Source organism: Sitophilus oryzae, unplaced genomic scaffold (genome assembly GCF_002938485.1).
Source record: "Sitophilus oryzae breed Bouriz unplaced genomic scaffold, Soryzae_2.0 scaffold_1588_pilon_pilon, whole genome shotgun sequence".
NCBI lineage: Eukaryota > Metazoa > Arthropoda > Insecta > Coleoptera > Curculionidae > Sitophilus > Sitophilus oryzae.
The window spans coordinates 1,179,587-1,201,320 of NW_022146267.1; the positions used below are offsets into that span (position 1 = coordinate 1,179,587).

At 32.7% G+C, this 21,734-nt stretch overlaps 2 protein-coding genes across 7 annotated transcripts in view; one reads left to right on the forward strand and one right to left on the reverse strand.

Annotated features, from left to right (window-relative positions):
• Positions 1-9,367, forward strand: part of LOC115879817 (high affinity cAMP-specific and IBMX-insensitive 3',5'-cyclic phosphodiesterase 8) — a 511,035-nt gene extending 501,668 nt beyond the window's left edge. For all 5 annotated transcript variants that reach the window (XM_030896822.1, XM_030896824.1, XM_030896823.1 and 2 more), the window contains 2 exons: positions 1,990-2,160; positions 9,024-9,367. In XM_030896822.1, coding sequence (XP_030752682.1) covers positions 1,990-2,147 — 158 coding nt within the window. In that variant the 3' untranslated portion in view covers positions 2,148-2,160; positions 9,024-9,367. The remainder of the gene's footprint in view (positions 1-1,989; positions 2,161-9,023) is intronic.
• Positions 9,368-11,778: 2,411 nt separating this feature from the next.
• Positions 11,779-21,498, reverse strand: LOC115879819 (protein lethal(2)essential for life). Of its 2 annotated transcripts, XM_030896828.1 has the most exons (4): positions 21,349-21,498; positions 16,263-16,505; positions 15,971-16,048; positions 11,779-12,245 (listed from the first exon to the last, which is right to left on the reverse strand). In XM_030896828.1, exons 2-4 carry the CDS (start codon positions 16,503-16,505, stop codon positions 11,925-11,927), a joined length of 642 nt encoding a protein of 213 aa, XP_030752688.1. In that variant the 5' UTR covers positions 21,349-21,498; the 3' UTR covers positions 11,779-11,924. The 2 variants fall into 2 exon arrangements, with proteins under 2 accessions (XP_030752688.1, XP_030752686.1); XM_030896826.1 differs by lacking the exon at positions 15,971-16,048.
• Between the last annotated feature and the right edge of the window lie 236 nt (positions 21,499-21,734).

Consider the following 21,734-nt stretch of genomic DNA (forward strand, 5'->3'; position numbering starts at 1 on the left):
TTCGGATTCCATAAATTGTCCTCTTTATGGTAACGTTCAATCAATAATATGACTTTCTTATCACTCCATTCCGGTTCTATGTTTTTCGTTTTTTCTTCCCCATCCATTGTTTAAAGGAAATAATTAACGCTTGTCTCTATAGAAATTTCGCCGTACGACTGAACGAGGACTGGTCGCCGCGCCCGTTCCAGTTGCTCGATGTTGTTTGATCTTTACCGACAGTTGGCCGCTAGAATTTCGAGCCGCACGAGTCGGGCCGCCGAATCTTGGTTGCCCTAACTTTTTAATGATTTTAGCAATCTGACTCGCCGACTGTGGCCGGCGACACAGGCCGCCGAATTGGCATAGTTTGGTGTAGTCCCGGCATAAAGCTTCAAGGATCTTCCCGCATTTATTACTATATTTATCAATATAACTTATGTACAAATACAAATTTGTAATATTCCACAGGAATAAATAAAAAAACATAAATAAAACAAACTATTTTATTAATAATAACATTACCGAATTTTATACCTTAAAGGTTGATTAATTAACCTTAATCTTAATTTTTTTAAACTACAACCTTTTGACATTATTTTTCTACAGTACTAAAATCCATTATTTACCTATCGTGTGATGTCGTTATTTTACAGATACTCCAGTTTTTAGTATATGTTTAGTACGATCTTTGTACCATATACGAGATGCACTTATCTATAATGAGATGGTATACAAACTTTATTGATGGTAACTTTATTGGTGTATAAAACTTTCTGCCTGAGAACCGAGTATTAACTATAAATTGTGCTCTGGGTCGAGAACAGTTAATTTTCCCTCGGTTTTTCCTCTCCTTGACTTCACAAGACACAAAATATATGTAATAACACGAATCAAAATGCATCATCTTCCAAAACGCAGGTTATTTAACATAAGTTGACACAAAATTATAACCTATAATTTGGCAAGACTTTGACAAGCCTCAAAAATCTAATGGCGAGTTCATACGCATCGGCGTCCGTTTGTCGTTCAACTTTCCGTCAAACCAATAAAATTGAAATACGATCTGTCATTTTTGAAATAAACCAATGAAACTGGTTAAAACAACAAGAGACGACGTATGACGGATTTATATTTAAACCCATCCATAGTTAACTTAAAAATTATTAGAAACTTTTTTTAGTAAAATAAATAGATTGGTATGGACGTCATCTACTTTTCTTCTGTCATCATCTGTCGAAATCTTACCTGAGAAAAAAAATACAGAGTATATGAAAAATGGTGCACCGAAAAAAAGTACACAACTATGGAAATGAAAAAAAAGGTGTGCGGGGTAATGAAAATGCGTGAATTAAGAAGCTCTTAATTCACTCAAAATGCGTGAGTTAAGAGCTTATTAACCCACTGACGTAGATAAAATAATTTTTCTATGTTTTCTATGCATAATTAAAAAATGAACATTTTTTGTATTTAAAGGATTTAAATTTTTTTAAAGGTTTGGCAGATACACGCAGTATTATTTAATATAGCTCTTTCAAAGGTAAAATACCAGCCAAAAATCATTGGGTGGCTTTGATAAAAAATGACTGTGGGAAATGCCATATATGAAATATAAAACCGCAAATATCTGCGAAACCGTTAAAAATTTTGAAATACTCTAAATACAAAAAAGGTTCATTTTTTAATTTTCCATCTATTGAAAAAATAATATACAGAGTTTTCCATTTAACAAAACGAAGAAAAATTATTTTATATTTTAGAATGTTTGGCGTAGAATTTTGAACATCTTGTATAATTTACGATTACCATATTTATAGCAAAGTAAGACCATCTAAAGTAAATAGCTAATATAGTTTTGATTTCAGGACAATTCTTGTATTTTTAATAATTTTTTAAGAAAGCCTGAAAAATACATGTTTTTTAACATTTATTTGATTATTTACATTTTATTGCATACTAAATTTCAATATAGTTGTGCAATATAATATTACCTAATTTAATATTTTTCAGCCTTCATCGACATGCCCGAACTGCTCACGTACATGAGACAAAACTATATCCGGTGGAAGGAGTTCGATGAACAGGGTCACACTACTTTAAGCGATATCCAGAAACTCCAAGCCACTGTTCTGTCACCTTCAGTATCTTCCGCAATTAAGTCTGATTAGCATAAGCGTTTCCGTAAGTATAGACTGTTCAGCGATTGTTCAACGGTACGTCAGCATCATTTGTCAAATACGCGTTTTAGAGTGTGTCTGAGATCAGTGGGCCTCTTTAAATAAAAATATTAAGAGAGGAGCATATCAAGAATCTTAGAATGGTCTTAGAATGGCCGACTTAAATTCCGATTTATCAGTGCCGGTCTAACTTTATTCAAAACGTGTAAAAATATAATGTAGGGAATTTTATTTATAATTTTAAAAATGTGCATGGGTGTTAATGTGTTCATGTCAATTGATGTAATTAAATTTTAGACATACAGGGTGAGTTTCCTACGATGTTCTCTATAAGTATCTCGGAAACTACTGGAGATAGAGAGTTGGTTAAATTGAGAAAGAATTGCAGTTTTGTGGGGTCATAAATATGCGCCTTTCAGATTTTTGAAAAAGTTCATGGCTTACTAGATATTCAGAAAAAAACAAATTTTGGCTATTTTAAAAATTGCCCCTAAGTCCATTATCATCTATTTTAGACAAAAAGTTTTCAGATAAAAGTTGTAGATAATCACATCCCTAATGAGTTTTTGTTCTCCGATTTTTTCTCAAGCCTGTCATTTTTGACATATGAGACAAACATATGTTTTTTTAAATGAAAACCATAGTTGACCATCGCTCCATAAAAAGCGCCATTTTTTAAGCTTTTCAGCGATATAAGCTATAATACGTTTTTTTCCAAAATTACTGAGTTTTGTCCCGTCAATTCTTAGCCGTTCTAGAAGGTCGGCGTCGCCGGAGTATGACTCATAGTGTGCGAACACAGTGCAAGCGGGTTTGCCGCTTACTGGTAGTCAGCGCCAATCTGGGCACCTATTCTTGACATCGTTCCCAACTTTGCGTATAAGCATCACGTGTATTGTTATAAACAGGGTATCCCAGAAATAAATGCAAGTATTTTAAAGGGTGGTAGATCTCGATAAAAGAAACATATTTTCTCTTTATCATTTTTCAAATAAGTCCAAAATAATGGAGTTATTTTACTTTGAAAATTTCCAAAAAAAAATTATTTTTTGCTAAAATTTTGAGAACCTTCTTCTTCGTGTGCCTTCTCCTCATCGGAGGTTGGCGACATCAATTGGGATTCCTCCCTGTCTTGAGCCAAACGGATAATTGCACTGGCCTTTCCTATATTAAACCACTGGCGCAAATTCCGCAACCAGGAAAACCGTTTACGCCCGATGCCTAGTCGTCCTTCAATCTTTCCCTCAATGATCAGCTGTAGGAAACTATATTTGTTATTTCGAAAAATATGACCAAAATATGCTGCTTTCCGTCGTTTTATTGTAGTCAATAGTTCTTGGTCCTTACACATTCTTTCCAATACTTCGAGATTTGTTTGAGAACCACTGGATCTTTTCTGGATTTTCTTTCTTGTAAATTTAATCTACTACCTATGTTGCCATATTATCAAGAAATTATTTTTTTTAAATAAAAGCTAAAAAAATTGCTAAAAAATTCCAAAAATATTTTCAAAAGATTCCGAATTTTCAAAAAAAAATTATTTAGAAAAAAACCTCATAGGCGTGTTTCTGGGGTTGAACTATACTACCAGTTAAGTTAAAATACTTGCACGTATTTCTGGGACACCCTGTATATGGGTACATAGTAGCGCCGCGCCGCCTCGCGCTTATAACCTTGAAAAATTAAAGCGTGTTATCAAATCGGCTAGTTCACAGTGAAAGCAGGTAGGCGCCGTCAACCAGCGTTCATCGGCGTTCTCGCTTTTACCGGAATGAAAATTTATTTATTTCTGCTTTTGCACGCGCCGACGGCGCACAGAGGGGTATTAAGAACTAAAAGTTGGCCAAAATTATGTTTTATGATGTTTGTGCTTTTTTGCTAGTAATATTAATTATTAGAGGAGAGGGTGCTAATATGGAACCCCATTTTGTTTTTCCTACATAATATTTTTTCCTCTACTCTGAAACTCTTTCCACAGATCAAATAGGGCCATTCTGTGCAAAACCAAGCAATTGGATGAGGATGCTAGAACAAGAAAGTAAATTGTATATTATAGACGATATTTGAGCGAGGATGGGTGTTATAGGGTAAAGACCATTTCGTTTAAGAATCTATTTAAATCAATGTTTTTTTGGCTGTGGCAAATATTGGCAAGATTTTTGTACATATTCCAAAGCTGGAGACTTTAAGCACTGAACGGATACTAATTTCCATGCGGAATATTGCCGAATAGTCTTATACCTTATAAAAATGCCTCTGATTTTTTAAATATAAAACATTATAAAGAAATAGAAGAGAAGGAAACGTTTCAAAATAAAAATATGGCATAAAACAGGACTTGCCAGCTGGCTCTGTATCCATCATGACAGTTATTATAAACAATTTGCAAAAAAAGCACTACAAACAATTCCACTATTTTATAATCTTAGAAATATTCAGAATATACTCAAGATAATGCATACTTATAATTGAAATATATTATTTATTTGATAGTCAACCTACGACTTAAAAAAGCTAATAAACGTGCTTACATTTAGTATTTATAGATTTGTATTCAGTTAAGTAAATTTCCTCTTAATTAACTACTTCCGAACCCTGCTCGCCCATCTCCGAAAAAGTCATATAACAATACACGGCATATACGCAAAGTTACTCATCAAGTGTATTGTTATATGGCTTTTTCGGAGATGCGAGATGTGAGCGATATTTGAAGATGCGAGTAGTCAAGAATAAGTCCCCAGAGACGGCGCTGGTTGCCGGAAAGCAGAAACCTGCCTCCACTATGTTCGTACCCATAGCCGAGTGGCCAAGCCTAAGGCCGAGTTCACACGGTACGGATCCGCAACACTGCCCCCTTCTTAGATACATGCTCGTCCCGAGATGTACACAGGGAATGAAGGTATTTGCAAAGCTGGCCCCTGGTACATTAAGAAATCACTGTTAAGAAAACGACGTGGACCCGGTTTCGCCAAGTGTCGAATCAAAGGGACACATATCGAGCAGTACCCAACAGGTTCCAACGAAAACTGCTCAAGTCGCATCGCTACAACATAAGTTCAACAGCATTTTTGTGGATAGTTTCGTGGATGGAGAGTTACGGACCATGCTGTTGGATACGGGTGCGACCAAAACGATCATCAGGCCGGATATCCTTAAAACATCAAAAATTTAAAACAACACAATGGCGACTACGTACAGCTACAGGAAGCTCCGCTCTCATCCATGGAGAGGTAGATCTTAATTTTGTTATCGGAAGCACCTGTTTTAATCATCGAGTGTTAGTAGCAGACATCAAAGAATGAACTTATTCTCGGAATGGACATCATGACCACTAGAGGTTTTGAACTAAACCTCAAACAAGGAATTTTGAAGATAAATGAAGAAGAAGTGGTTCTACATCGAAAATGTGAGGAGACGCTCCACGTGGTAGTAGCAGAAGATGTTTCGATCCCTGAACGCTGTGAGATATTTTTGGATGGTTGCCTGGAAGGTAAAATGAATAATGGGAGTTTTATTCTGTTGGAGCCAAGGAACCATAACAGCGAAATAGGACGAGGGGTCGCTGTTGGAAAAGCCCTGCTACGAGCGAAGAAGACTGTACCGGTGAGAGTAGTGAACACGAATTATTATTCTGTATCCTTGAAGAAGGGAATCCTGTTAGGGTACTGTTGTTCGGTCTCCTCAGTCATTCGAAGCGTGGAAGCATCCAAAGTTTCAACTTCAAAAATTCCAGACAAAATGGTGAAGGAGTTAGTAAACGTTAAGGGATTATCTTCCGAAGATAGTAGAAAATTGAGAAACGTGATAACCAAGTACCAGCATGTGTTTGAAAAAGGAGAAGCAGGACAGAGAGGTCGTACCAATTTAGTACAACATAAAATTGACACCGGAGATGCACGACCAATCAAACAAAATCCGAGAAGACTTCCGCTCGCCAAACGAGAAGAAGCTGACAAAATCCTTCGAGAAATGAAAGAAGAGGGTGAAATTTAAACATCTTGTAAAAGATTCGAACTTCAAAATATATAAAAAAAGATTAAATATCTAAAGTAATTCTTGAGTTGCGTGTTATGTGTTAAAAAGTTGAGTTCTTAAATTATCGCGATTGCTGACGTTTTCTCGTTATAAAATAAAGGACACCTTAACGATATTCTTATAATTCCATTTCAGATACTCAGAAATTTATCTAATGATTTTATCTAATTATCTTTTCGAAGAAAAGTCTTTTAAAAATAAGCGGTTTGCGATCGGGATTTTACTTTCGATCACAGCCGTTAAACGGTAGCCTACTAAAATGCCGTTAATAGATATTGTGACGTCGTTCGTGTCGGCGGAAAGTAATGCCTACCTATAAGCATTTTGCAAGAACCTATGGCTCCGTGGCTCAGGTTGTCGCTTCGTGAGCGAATGGTCCGTGGTTCAAGACTTTTTTATATTGTTGCGGACCCGTGTGGACTCGACCTAACCTAACTATATGTCCCGCCCTCAGATGACCTTAACATCGCATTAAAGAATAGACACCGTAATGATTCATTCGTTCGAGAAGAATCGAGTCCCACTGGAATGGACTAGTACATACGAGAACATTCGAAAACCTTCTCTACGCACCTAACGATCTATGGACTATTCTAGAGTTCTTTACCTGTCGGTATAAAAGCCGGCGGCTGTGGCCTACAGGGGGCAGTTATAAATAAACAGTACAGTTGACGCACTAAAGTTCAAAATAAATTCTTAGTTATAAATCGTTTGTAAATAGTTCTATAAGTCTTTTATCGTTATTGTTTTTGTTAATTAGTGTTAAATAAATAGTGTTTAAATAAATTGTGACTTTCTATCCACACGGAACCGACGAAAAACATAACAATATTTTTTTTTTGCTTATAGCGTGATCTTATTGCATTGGTTTCACTCTTTTTGATTGGATTGGTTTAGTTATTTGGCGGGTTGGTTAACGTGGTTATTTGGAGGGTGTTAATTCATTGGTTAGTTGGTTATTTGGTGGGGTTGGTTGTTTTTTACTAATTTATATTTGTGTTTCATATTTTCGAGGTTAGTTGCGTTGGTTAAGTTGGTTATTTGGTGGGGTGGATAGCGTTGCGTCCTTATAAAATTCCTATATTTCATAAAGCCCGTCAAGTGCGTCACATCAACGACGTCATACCTATTAACGGCATTTTAGTAAGCTACCGTTTAACGGCAGTTTAAGTACAGCCTTTTACTTTACTTGATAGGGAAAGGCGTACCACAGTGCTTCGTCCCATGGACAAAAATCAAAAAATAAGTTAAAATTTACTAATATCTGAATATATAATTTTATACTTATAGCAATGTTCAACCATCCTGTATATTATTTTTCATAAACAGCGTTTTTGTTACCAAATATTTTCACTAAAAATAAATTTTGCGATCATTATCTCATCAGTGAAAAGAATAACATTCATAGTAGTTCTGTATATTATGGAGTTAAACGGGTACGTACTTAATTGAAAGCCACTATGGATATTGTTAAACAAGGTATGTACTTTAAATTTATTTCTAAACAAGTTCGTGATTGTTTAGTTTTTATTTATTTTTAAGATGATTCTTAAATGGGTATAAAAATTTTACGTTTTCAAACTTCAAAAAGGCATTTAAAAAAAAACATATTAAAACATATCGTATTTATTGAATATTTTTGTTGCCATATTCATACACTTTTATTTTTTGTATAGTTCACCTGCGTCTGCTTGCGACGAACTTTATTTTATAATACTTTTCAGATGGAGTAAAATTGATAAGCAATGCCGATCTGGTTAATACTTGGCTTGATCATAAGGATAAGAACTCAAAATTATTTGTATTTCAAAAAATATGTTCTTATTAGATATTGATGAACCTTCCAGTCAAATGAGACACCACTTGTGCCTGAAAAAGTCCACTATGTTGGAGCGAAACGTCGCATAAAAAAAATGTCCATCTTTCAATTTATTATAAAATGTTATACCCAAGAAAAGGAAAAAATAATATATGGAGAAGGTATATTAAAGATGTAACTATTAACATCCGAACCCCTCATACCGACAAAATGAACAGTAACAACGCGAAAAAGTAACATATTAGAAAATGATGTACAGAAATATATTATATGTGAGGATACTTCATCTACCTGTGATTGGATACTATAAATTTTGAAGATAATTGTCAAAAGTAATTCTCCTGAATCAGAGTAGTTACGATCTATGCATTTTGTTGTCCTAAAGTAAATTTATAGTATCTTAAGTTTTTTTTTAATTAAATATAACATTAATGTTTCTTTTTCATTAAAGAAAAACATTTTTATCTTATATTAGGCTTATATTGTAGGAATCATCTTCTAATGTTATTTCAATTCTTTTTTATCAGAGGAATTTATTTAATACTTACACGGTTTTCATACTATAACTTATTATTTGCTTAGATGGAACACAGCTCCAACATTATTATTATTATTTATAAGATTTTTTTTTCATAAACGTGGGACTAAGAACATTATCATTTAGTACAATGAGAGTACTCATCATTTGTGTCAAATAAACCTAGTTTGAATAAATTGCTTATAATAAAAGAGAAGTTTTGGGTTTTTGTCGTCTAGAGCCATATGTTCGAAGCACTGTGCGTACTGGAGAAATGTGGCAACGGCGCAACAGCACACCGTCGCATTTCTCTCAGTTCGACTTAATATAAGATCCCTATGCGATTTACTTCTGCACATGTAAATACCGACCCAAAAGTATGAGTTGCCAGCACGGTATGACGTGACATTGAACGATTGCTGAACAAGAAATATTGTGTTTTTCATTGAATTATTCATTTACTTGTACCTATTACTATATCAGATTTTCTTTTCAGGTCACAGTGTTGACATCAGTGATTTAAGACGTATCCTTACTCAAAGAAACATGAACTACAATACCTGACTAAATAATAGCGCATATCTTTAAAAAAATAATAAAATAAATCCTCCTATTTCTTGTACAAAAACCATATATAAACGTACATCTATTTATGTATCTATATTTTTATTAAACTTTTATGAAATTATATCGCATGCAGGTCGTGCCACTTCATATGTCTATTTATCTTATATTCTTTGATGAATATATATGTGTTTTCTATTTGTAAAGAGAATTATGTCCGTGTGTATTGTTTTATTCCCTTGAAATGTTAGATCTAAATAAATAATGTTTTTTTAATAGTATTTATTATTGTAATCCTTTTTAAAAGAGTTATAAAATATAATATCTGATATAAAAATAATGTAGACGGATACAAAAAATAGTATATTGTTTTGGAGAGGCACAAAAGTTACTTTTACTCCGAATAGAACATGCTATTTTTTTTCAACCGCCACAAATAAGTTTTTGGACGATTTCAAACGTTCCAAATAATATAAAAATATTTAAAAGGAATACATTGTATGTAATTATACAGGGTTGTTCACCACATACGACACGGAGTATTGTAGCAAAACGATTAGATTTTTACAAATTGTAAGTTTTGGGTTCGTTGAAGGACTATTAGAGCTACAATTTAAAAATATTTTTACAAGATACAGAGTGTCCAAATAAATAAAAAATATCAAAGCAGTATTTTTTTAAATGGAACCTGTATATTATTACATTTTTAGTTTCTACGATTAAAATAAATGTAAATTTGATAAAGGTTTATTACACTTAAACCTTACCGTTTTTGAGATATTTTTAATTTTGTGAAATTGCAGTCAAAATTTTAAGGCTTCATTTCTCCAAGGGTATCAAAGTTTTTAATACTAAATATTTACTGAAGTTTATTTATTGATCAGTTATAGCTGTTGCAATAATAAAAATTATACTACCTTATACAAAGTGTCTAAAATTTTATTTTAAATAATGACTAGCTTTAAACGGCAATAACTTGTTTAATTTAAATGGAACACCGTGTATATTTTATGAGAATCAGATGCACAATTTAATTATCTATCAAATTGTATTATGCCATTTTTTACCTATCTCTTCAAGTTTCCGTAGAAAATGCATTTCTTGTAATTTAGAACTGTTTCATCAATATACCCATGGAATACTAACATTTTAGATTATTTTTAAAGATGTAACAAAGAGTACAGATACTAATATTGTCGATACCCTTCGTTTATTTCATTAAAAAATTAAAAAAAAAACTGTTTAAATATTTGTTAAAGAAGACCAATTAATATGATTCCAGTATTCAAACTACATTAATTGACTGATTGCGTTGATTAATAATAATTGCTCCAAATACTAAAAAACTGAATTTTTTATGTGTATTAGACAGTGTGGTAAAAAGTAACACCTTAAAAATTATACTTCATTTTTTGACAAATGCTTATTTGTAACAACAGAGACATTCATTTTTATAACTTATTATTATATTGATTTCTGATTCAAATCCACATTTATTTAGAATAATTTATTAACGAACATAATTAAGTATGTAATTAATTAGTATTTGGTCGGAAATAATGGTGGTATATTTAATTAATGGTATACTCTTTTATGAGGATTTAAATAGTTTTCTTTTTGCATACAAATGGGCTAGTAATATTATCATTTTGCTAAAAACGATAATATTACTAGCCTGTACATTTTGTACACTTGTTGGTTTAAAAACAATCTAAAATGTCAATATTCCATGGGTATATTGATAAACGAGGTCTAAATTATAAGAAAATGCATTTTCTACGAAAACTTGAAGGGATAGGTAAAAAGTGGTATAATGCAATTTAATAGACAATTAAATTATGCATCTGAATCTCCTAAAATATCCAGGGCGTTCCATTTAAATTAAACAAGTTATTGCCGTTTAAAGCTAGTAATTATTTAAAATAAAATTTGAGACACTCTGTATAAGGTAGTATAATTTTTATTATTGCAACACAATAACTGATCAGAAAATAAACTTCAGTAAATATGTAGTATTAAAAACTTTGACACCCTTGGAAAAATGAAGCCTTAAATTTTTTACTGCAATTTCACAAAATTATAAATATCTCAAAAACGGTAAGGTTTAAGTGTGATAAACCTTAATAAAATATATCTTTATTTCAATTGTAGAATCTAATAGTTCTATTTAAAAAAATACAACTGTAGCATTTTTTACTTATTTGGGATACTCTGTATCTTGTAAAATTATTTCTAAATTGTAGCTCTACTAGTCCTTCAACGAACCCAAAATTGAAAATTTGTAAAAATCTAATCTTTTAGCTACAATCGTATGTGGTGAACAACCCTGTATATCGAGACACTATGGTTACGCTCGTTGAATTTGACACTTTATGTCAGTTTAATAATAATAATATATTTTCGTACTTTTATGCTTAGGCATAAATGACTTTTTTATATTGTCAATCACGTCGCAAAAATTAATACTTTTGTGACGTTTGAAAAAAATAAGTTTTTTGTCTCGCCATTGCAATTATGAACCAGATATTTAGGAGGTACGATTTAGGAGACGATACCATATAAGCGACTTTCTCCTACTTGTTATTACCTCCATTTGTTTAAGTTAATAAAGACTATTCCATGAATGAATTGCAAAAATTGTGCTGTTTGACTGTTGTTGAAATACAGGGTTTTCAATGATCATAGTATTCTTGTTATACATTATTATTTATTGTTTGCATTTTAAAATAAGTTATAGGTACTTAATAGCAAAAATATACAAATTTTTGGTTAAAAGCGTTATTCCAATGTCCGAAAACATATTATTTGTATTTCACAATAAGGAGAAAATTTTCTAACTGCCAGGTGTTTCAACTTTAGGTTCAGTAGTTTGCTTGGCCGGTCCAGTCTGTTGAATTGGTACTACCCTGTCAGTGTTTTTAGGTTTCTCTGATTTCTTTGGAGCAGTTACAGTCAGGATACCGTCAGAGGATAAGGATGAAACGACATCTTCAATGTCATTTTCAGCAGGCAAAACGTATCTTCTCACGAAATGCCTGGAAATGTAGCCGTGTTCGTCTTGTTTCTCTTCGTGTTTGCCTTCGACAACGATGCTGTTTCCGCTTGTCTTCACTGTGATTTCTTCTGGAGCGAATTGCTGAACGTCTAAGATTACCTGGAAGAGATGCAGGAGTATTAATATTATTGGAGGCAAAGTAGGTAAATTTATTTCAAGTTAAAGAAAAATCATCATAAAGGTCTTTTCACACATATCAGTCACGTCGTATTTCCGTTCAGTCAAACAGTCTCAGTTAAGTGCGGTCCACATGTAACGACTTGTCGTGCGATTTGTTGTTCAATCTTTTGTATTAGATATACCGGGTGTTCCTTAATACCAATATTTAAGCTTAATGCTGGATACTGGGTGGTAAAATTTTCATTTATTTTTTCATAATAACTCTGATTTTATTATAGATATCTTTGTGAAATTTGATACACGTCTTCTATGGATCAAAATACCTTTTTTGGTGTACGGTAAGAATTTTATTTATTTCAACGAGTGTCGTCCATACGGGTTTTACATTAAATATTTTTGGAAAAAAAATGGTACACCACTGACTTCTTTTAAAGTAAAAATTATTTTCAAAATCTCCATTCGTTTCTAAACATTTTTAATCTTCTGATTTTTTCGTCTGGCGCATAGTTTTTGGTTACAAAAACTAAAGTCAGTTTACTTCAGGGCCAAATCGCTGAAAATTTGTTGCGGTGACTTGTATCGAAATCATTTCTTCATTGGCTGGAGAGGAAATGAAGAAATAAAACAATTTTTTTTGAATATCAAAATAAGCATTTTGATGCATGGAAGACGTTTATCAAATATATGACTTCAGAGATATTTGGAAAAAAAAACAACCGCAAAAAAATTTTACCACCCTGTATCCGAAAAGTTAAGATGTTTAGGACATATATATTCATATAAAGTTTTTTTCTTAGAATAGGTCCAAGAAACTGAACCAAACCTAACCTCCTTAAATATTAGCATGTCATTAAGGAACACCCTGTATACTGTTGTTGTTAGTTTTTGCTATTTCTTTAAATAAAACACCAGCTTCCTCTAAAAGATGAGAGACCTTGTCGTTGGTGGGGAAGCTCCTAGTCAGGCGCTAGGGGGAATCCCCTCTGCCACTTTAGCTGGTTCTAAGGAGCATTTCACTGTCTTGTCCCTCGCTGTAGTTTCGTGGCGAGGGAATTGCATCAAGACGTATAACGATGCCGGGTGGGACTACCCTGTCCGTCATACCAAGCACCCTCTACCGAGGAGTGTCTCACTTGGGCAGAAAATGTATATGTACTGGCAAAATATTACTTTACCGCCAAGCGACTGACAATGCCTGTGAAGAAGACTGCCATGTAATTATTACAGGCGACTGCCGTAAGACTGCCAATGACTGCCAGCGACTGCCAAGAAAATATTCATGTAATTCCAATAGTGAGACACCCCTCGCCCTCTACTGTCTGTGGTCATGTATCACAGGCCGAGGATGTTAGCTTAACCGCCCGGACTAAGTGGAGGCAACCTCACCAAAAACCTAAATCTTTTGATGGTGGAACCAGGTCAAGAGGATGCTTGATGGAAGACTAGTCTCTACCGGTCTGAACATTAGGGCACCAGAGGGCAACCCATTGTATTATCGTCTCCGTTACTTCTACATGTAGAGCTCTGGAAGTGGACCGACTAACCCTTGCGGTGTTTGGCCAAAACTCCATTGTAAAGGACTTCAAGGTGGCGAGTCATCAACTCAAGGGAGGAGGGCCAAGTTCGAGTCCTCACAATAAGAATTGATCTCAAATACAAGGAGGCAATAGAGAAATAGAGATGTATCTTCCATTATAGATTTGGGTCAACACCGGTATCAGGTTTAAGGAGAGACCAACTTAAAGAGGTGGAGAAACTAGAGACAGATCCTCCGCCTCACAGGTACCTTAGCCAGAGACAAGCTCCTTGACTGTTAAGAGCACTGTGTACCAAACTCCAAACGCGGAAAGGTGTATACCCCCCGTTCCTCGGAGGAAGAACACCTGTTGTCAGAGGAGAATGGAAACCCAAGTAGCATTTTCACGACTTGCGACCACATGTTTACTAAACACAACGTTGGATTAGTTACAAAAAATAGTTAGCTCCCTACCTTGGGTATTAAAATAAATTTAAACGTTTCTATAACGTTGTGCCGACGTTGGACTAGTACTACAGCAAAGTAGAAGCTTCTGCGACGTCGAATAAACGTTGTCTTGTAACCTTTTTTGCTTAAGTGATCTTTAGGTGATTCGGACAACGTAGTTACAACTTTGGACAATATTGAGTTTTCCGACGTCAGTTTCAGGACCTATTCCAACGTTATGCAAACGTCGTCTGTTTTACTAATTCCAACGTTGTTTAGATTTCCTTATTCTTACGTTAGTAGGACGTCGAGTCACTACCTTCTTGCAACTGTATTGAACCATAACCTTAAATCTTAAATTTTCACTTCATTGTTCTGTTCAGTCAGACAGTTCAGTGCTGTTTTTGTTTTTATAAAAAAAAAACTTAATTAAAGATCATATTTAAAGAGATAAGAAAGGTACATATAAAACTAAATTTAAATATACATCGACATATATTACCGATAGTTTATCCACTCCCTCGTTTATTTAGATTATAGAGGGCGGCACAAGCTAGACTCTAGGATGACTAAATTAGGCAATCTTGCGACTAGTATACTACTTGTTAAGGCCGAACTGCGACTTTATTAGTCCAGTATGCGACTACTCGAACTACTCCATCTTAATCTCCAAAACAACAAAGTGCAAGCCGCCATGTTGTTAAATAAGAAAATGTTTCGTTTCTAAAATAGCAATTCCTGCTTTTTGAATACATTAACTTGAAATATTTGACCCTAAAAAACACGCGGAAACAATTTTTTCGACTGCGAATGAATTATTCTCATTTTACTAAAAAAAATTCAAAAAAATTTTTAAAACATCTTTAATTTTAAGGCCCATTAGTATTTTTCAAAGTAGAAACAATACATTTATCAATAAAGTTGTTTGCGTTTAACTTTTTTGCCTTGGGTAACGAGTTACAGAGTCGGTTAAAGTGTTTCAATAATTATGATCTTCAAACATCCTCCACACTTAAATACTTTTGTTTTGTTTTCCTTCACTGCCATCTGACATATGTCTCTAACTAAACCATAAAAATAATATTTTTACTACAATTATCCCAATTTAGGATAAAACGCGACTTAGACGCCATATTAGTTTTGTATTTCTGTGAATTAGGATTTTAAACAACGTTGCAGATTGTACTAAATTAGGCTTCTAGCCAACGTCGGTATCCAACGTCGTTTCGACCCAAAAATTATTCTCCAAACTAGTGCAGACTAGGGTTGGCACGAGGTTGTGCCGACGTTGCGCCCCGACGTTTGGTCGCGTGACACAACGTTGTCCCGACGTCCAAATGCTGCTTGGGGTGATTAATCCTCCTCTCACTTATTTTACATTCTACATTCTACTATTCTCTAACTCCAATCAGAGTACAATTTTTGACTGATCTGTGTAAACAGCCGACTGAGATGTTCACAGAATGACACTGAGACAGAATGACAGAACAGAAACCAAACTGAGACATGCCTGACATCTGTGATTAGACCTTGGATTATGAGGATTAGACCTAAGACCCTACGAACTTATAGTGTCTTCATCAAATGATATTATGTGACGCATATCCATAACAAAACTGTATCGAATCTTATGTACTATATTAATAAATGGATTGTTTTGTTTTCAAATAGATAGTACCTAAATCTATTTTTATAAACTTTTACCTGCTAATAATGCCAATTAATAATTTGGAAGAATTACCTCAAAATCATTTGCTCTGGACAAGCTACTGTGGGCTTGAGGTTCTTGGTTAGTTTGCACTTCTGTTATGGTTGCTTTCTGCTTACATAATAAAATAGAATCTTTTTAGTATCTGTCTAAGTGAGTATTGCTTAATATGTATCTAGATTAAAATAATAATAATTGTAATGTGTAGAAAAGAAAAGTGTATGAAATGAAAGCTATCAAGGCCATGCAAAATTATCAATGAATGTTTTTTATAAATATAGCAAATGTTTACGGATTACTCAATAAACTTTAAACATTTCCATACCTGAAATTTGTCCTTGTCTTGTTGAATAGTCGATCCAGATTCTTGTCTTTGAAGGACACTAGAAGTGTTCCATGGTCTGAGGTACTGTCTGGCTACGGAACTCCTTGGGAATGTCCTGAGCGAGTTGAGGAGATCGTCTTTCCTCAAACCAACTCCAAAGTGTTGATCCAGGAGTCTAGATGGACGGGAGAACCAGTCTTCGTCGTCCCACCAATCGCGGTACAAGAGTGGTACAACAGACATCTATAATTAAACAAAAAAAATAGTTTTGTATGTAAGCAAATCTTGGTATATCTCTAAAATTCTATAAGCTTACTCAGAATATATATTTATGTATATGTAATATGTAATATCTATTATTTGAAATCAATTATTTTTAACAATAATGTTCATTTCAATTGTATAAAACTCCTTATAAGCAGAATTGATATTAAGTAATTTCATTTTGATTTATATTTATTTCTTTGCAAAGAAAATGCTCCAGCAAATGCCCCTGGTCCCCCAAAAAAAGCATCTTCGACTTAATTCTAATATACCGGATGCGTCTCAAAAATGTCTCACCCCTATAACTTTTTTATTTTTTCAGATAAAACAACGATATTTGGTATGTTAGTATATGACATAAATTGGGATTAATTGACGTATTCAATTGTTTTTGGTCACTTCCTGTTTCACCGGAAATTATTACAACTTTTGATTTTTAAATGGCACCCTCTGTATTTTTTTACTTTATTCGATAGAAAATGATATTCTGAATAGAATGACATATCATATGTCAACTTTTGACGTTTTCGCAAATGGTTTATTTGAAATTATTACTTACGGTTCATGACGAAAATCTGACTTGAAATACCAAGTGTGTGGTATCAAATTATTCGTAAAAAAATGCTTTTTTCAAATATGCTAATGAGCCACCCTCGTTCCGTTTGAAAAAATTGAGATATGATTAAAAATACGATTTGGGCATTTTTTAATCGGCAAGGAAAAAGATACTAAAAACATTAGACGATCAAATCTATTTGATTAAGGCTCCTTGATTAAGAATTAGTGTTTTTAACATAGCCTTCCCAAGCAGCATTTGGACGTCGGGACAACGTTGTGTCACGCGACCAAACGTCGGGGCGCAACGTCGGCACAACCTCGTGCCAACCCTAGTCTGCACTAGTTTGGAGAATAATTTTTGGGTCGAAACGACGTTGGCTACCGACGTTGGCTAGAAGCCTAATTTAGTACAATCTGCAACGTTGTTTAAAATCCTAATTCACAGAAATACAAAACTAATATGGCGTCTAAGTCGCGTTTTATCCTAAATTGGGATAATTATAGTAAAAATATTATTTTTATGGTTTAGTTAGAGACATATGTCAGATGGCAGTGATGGAAAACAAAACAAAAGTATTTAAGTGTGGAGGATGTTTGAAGATCATAATTATTGAAACACTTTAACCGACTCTGTAACTCGTTACCCAAGGCAAAAAAGTTAAACGCAAACAACTTTATTGATGAATGTATAGTTTCTACTTTGAAAAATACTAATGGGCCTTAAAATTAAAGAAGTTTTAAAAATTTTCTTGAATTTTTTTTTAGTAAAATGAGAATAATTCATTCGCAGTCGAAAAAATTGTTTCCGCGTGTTTTTTAGGGTCAAATATTTCAAGTTAATGTATTAAAAAGCAGGAATTGCTATTTTAGAAACGAAACATTTTCTTATTTAACAACATGGCGGCTTGCACTTTGTTGTTTTGGAGATTAAGATGGAGTAGTTCGAGTAGTCGCATACTGGTCTAATAAAGTCGCAGTTCGGCCTTAACAGGTAGTATACTAGTCGCAAGATTGCCTAATTTAGTCATCCTAGAGTCTAGCTTGTGCCGCCCTCTATAATCTAAATAAACGAGGGAGTGGATAAACTATCGGTAATATATGTCGATGTATATTTAAATTTAGTTTTATATGTACCTTTCTTATGTCCCATTTTAATTAAGTTTTTTTTATAAAAACAAAAACAGCACCTGAACTGTCTGACTGAACAGAACAATGAAGTGAAAATTTAAGCTTTAAGGTTATGGTTCAATACAGTTGCAAAAAGGTAGTGACCCGACGTCCTACCAACGTAAGAATAAGGAGATCTAAACAACGTTGGAATTAGTAAAACAGACGACGTTTGCATAACGTTGGAATAGGTCCTGAAACTGACGTCGGAAAACTCTATATTGTCCAACGTTGTAGCTACGTTCTAAAGATCACTTAGGCAAAAAAGGTTAGAAGACAACGTTTATTCGACGTCGCAGAAGCTTCTACTTTGCTGTAGTACAAGTCCAACGTCGGCACAACGTTATAAAAACGTTTAAATTTATTTTAATACCTAAGGTAGGGAGCTAACTATTTTTTGTAACTAATCCAACGTTGTGTTTAGTAAACATGTGGTCGCAAGTCGTGAAAATGCTACTTGGGTTGGTACTCTAGATTGAGATTTAAAATTTATTTTTTTATTAATCGAGAATGTCAAGAGTTGACATATGATACGTCATTCTATTCATAATATCATTTTCTATCGAATAAAGCAAAAATATACCGAGGGTGCCATTTAAAAATCAAAAGTAGTAGTCATGTTCGGTAAAACAGCAAGTGACCAAAAACAATTGAATACATCAATCAATCTCAATTTACGTCATATACTAACATACCAAATCTCGTTTTTTTATCTGAAAAAATAAAAAAAGTTATAGGGGGAGCCACTTTTGAGACGCTCCCGGTATATCTGAAAATAATAATTTCTTACTTAAAAACTGATTGTTTTGAAGCTCCATTTAAGCGAATAAACAGAGTTTTAGTCGCCAAAACAAATCAGAAATATATTTTATAGAACAGATCTGGTGTCGCTGAATCAGAAAATCTTTTTTTAGGACCGCTAGCACACACCGACAACAGTAAAAATAACTGAAATATCAAGAAAACATTTAGGAAACAATTACTAAATTTAGTGCGCTCAATAATAACAACTTAAGAAGTATTATACTGAAATATAATTAAACTCATTTTTTCTTTGGTTTTTATTTTAAGAAAATACGATTTTATTAAATTATTATTTTATAAAATTTGAAAGTATTTACTCTAGTGCAAGTAACTTAACGAGATTTTAACCATCCTGTATTTTTAAAACCATGCATTTCCATGCATAACATATGTTTTTTTAAATGCGACACCCTATTTTTTATTTTATTTTTAGATTCTGCGTAAAATTCCATAACTTTTTTATATATAATGTTATATACCTAAAATTAATAGTTTTTGTAATATTTTAATTTGTTTAAACAAATGTTAAATTGCAGTATGGTAAAAAATTGTCTGTGGTGCCATTGTTTCTGAAGTTGGAGTACCAAAATTTGGTAAGAGAGTTTTATAGAGATGATCAAAACTATATATATATAAAGATATTTTAGTTAAATGATACAGGGTGTTCAAAATATATTTATGAATTTCAACTACTCAAAATTAAAAAATATCAAACTTTTTAAATGGGGCACCCTATATATTATCATTTTTTCTGATAGATTTTACAAAACTCTTCAACTTTTATTAAGTATGTCATATACCTATTTTTAGTAGTTTGCGATTTATTCCAATTTTTTCTATTTTTACCCATATTTTTAATACAATTACCCTATAAAATCATAGTTACCATGACAAAACAAACTATTTATTACTTATCTTTAACAAGTAGCTTAATAATTAGTTACAATTGCTGGTATTAGTTAAAATTAATTAACTTTACTCAAATAAACTAAAATCGAAATCGTTAATTTCTTGGTGTATTTCTATATTATGAAAGAGAACATTTGGATTTTCCGTCGCGCGTCGGAGCGAATAGCCACAGATTAAGGTAATACTAGAATACCTAATTGTTGAAGACTACTGATATAAGAATTTTCCTCGACATACAGTAAAGTTTTTTTCTCGTAGTAATTCTGGTTTATAATAATTCATTTGGCAAAGCCAATATTACTACTGCCGCAAAACCGTCCCATTACACACTAAAGATGTTTTCTAGGTAATCTACATCTATTCTTATACTACTTAGCAAAGTACTATATAATATATAGTATTGAACCAAAAAATATATTTTTTGGCTTGTTCATGTATATCAGTCACATTGACTAACTCATTTCAGGAAAATCTGTAACTATTATCTCTACAATTTATACTTATTACAACAAATTAAACTAAAATTCAAATTTTGTTATTAACTTGATTAACAGACAAGAAATTTTGATAATTATTACTTTTTGTCATGGTAACTATGATGTTATAGGGTAATTGTATTAAAAATATGGGTAAAAATAGAAAAAAATGGAATAAATCGCAAACTATTAAAAATAGGAATTTGACATACTTAATAAAAGTTGAAGAGTTTTGTAAAATCTATTTAAAAAATTTGATATTTTTTAATTTTAAGTAGTTGAAATTCATAAATATATTTTGAACACCCTGTATCATTTAACTAAAATATCTTTATATATATATATATTTTTGATCATCTCTATAAAACTCTCTTACCAAGTTTTGGTACTACAACTTCAGAAACAATAGCACCACTGACAATTTTTTACCACACTGCAATTTAACATTTGTTTAAACAAATTAAAATATTACAAAAACTATTAATTTTAGGTATATAACATTATATATAAAAAAGTTATGAAATTTTAGGCAGAATCTAAAAATAAAATAAAAAATAGGGTGTTGCATTTAAAAAAAAACATATGTTATATCCGCCACACTTTTTTGAAGCACCTTGTATACTCTATAATAATTTTAAAATGTGTATCTTAACCTTCCCTACAATCTTTTTATTTAAATTTTTTTTGTAAACCTCGAAACAAATGAGATAATGGACTTTACTCTATCGTTGACTCACCCTGTACAAATACGTAATTAATTTGGTACCCTCAATTTCCTCAATTCCTTGAAATCTTATGCCCAAAAAACAGTATTTTTAATATGTTTAAGTAAAACTGATTTAAAATTAACGTGTAATATATCAAAATAAACATAAATTCTAAAATTAAACAAATGTAAACTAACTTACCTCGATTATATATTTTTGTCACAAATAATCTGCAAGCCGAAATACAGACTAAACACTAAAACTGATGCACAACAACTTCTAAATATATAGTGAAAATATTTTATGATTCAAATTTCGGAACAGTGGCCACGCAAGATTTTTCTAATTCTATAGATAGATACACATTGCGCTATTTTCGTTAACGCTAAAACTATGTTACTTATATAAATTCGCAAAATAAAATTTTAACGGCAAATTTGTCGTTGGTATTCTAATCCCTTGAAAATTATTAGATTTATTTAAAAATACTTCATGTGTGTTGGAAATTGGAAGTATTAAGGTTGATTCTCACTTGTATTGACGCTATACGTAAGCTTCCGTTCCGTATCAGTTCCATACTTTTTATT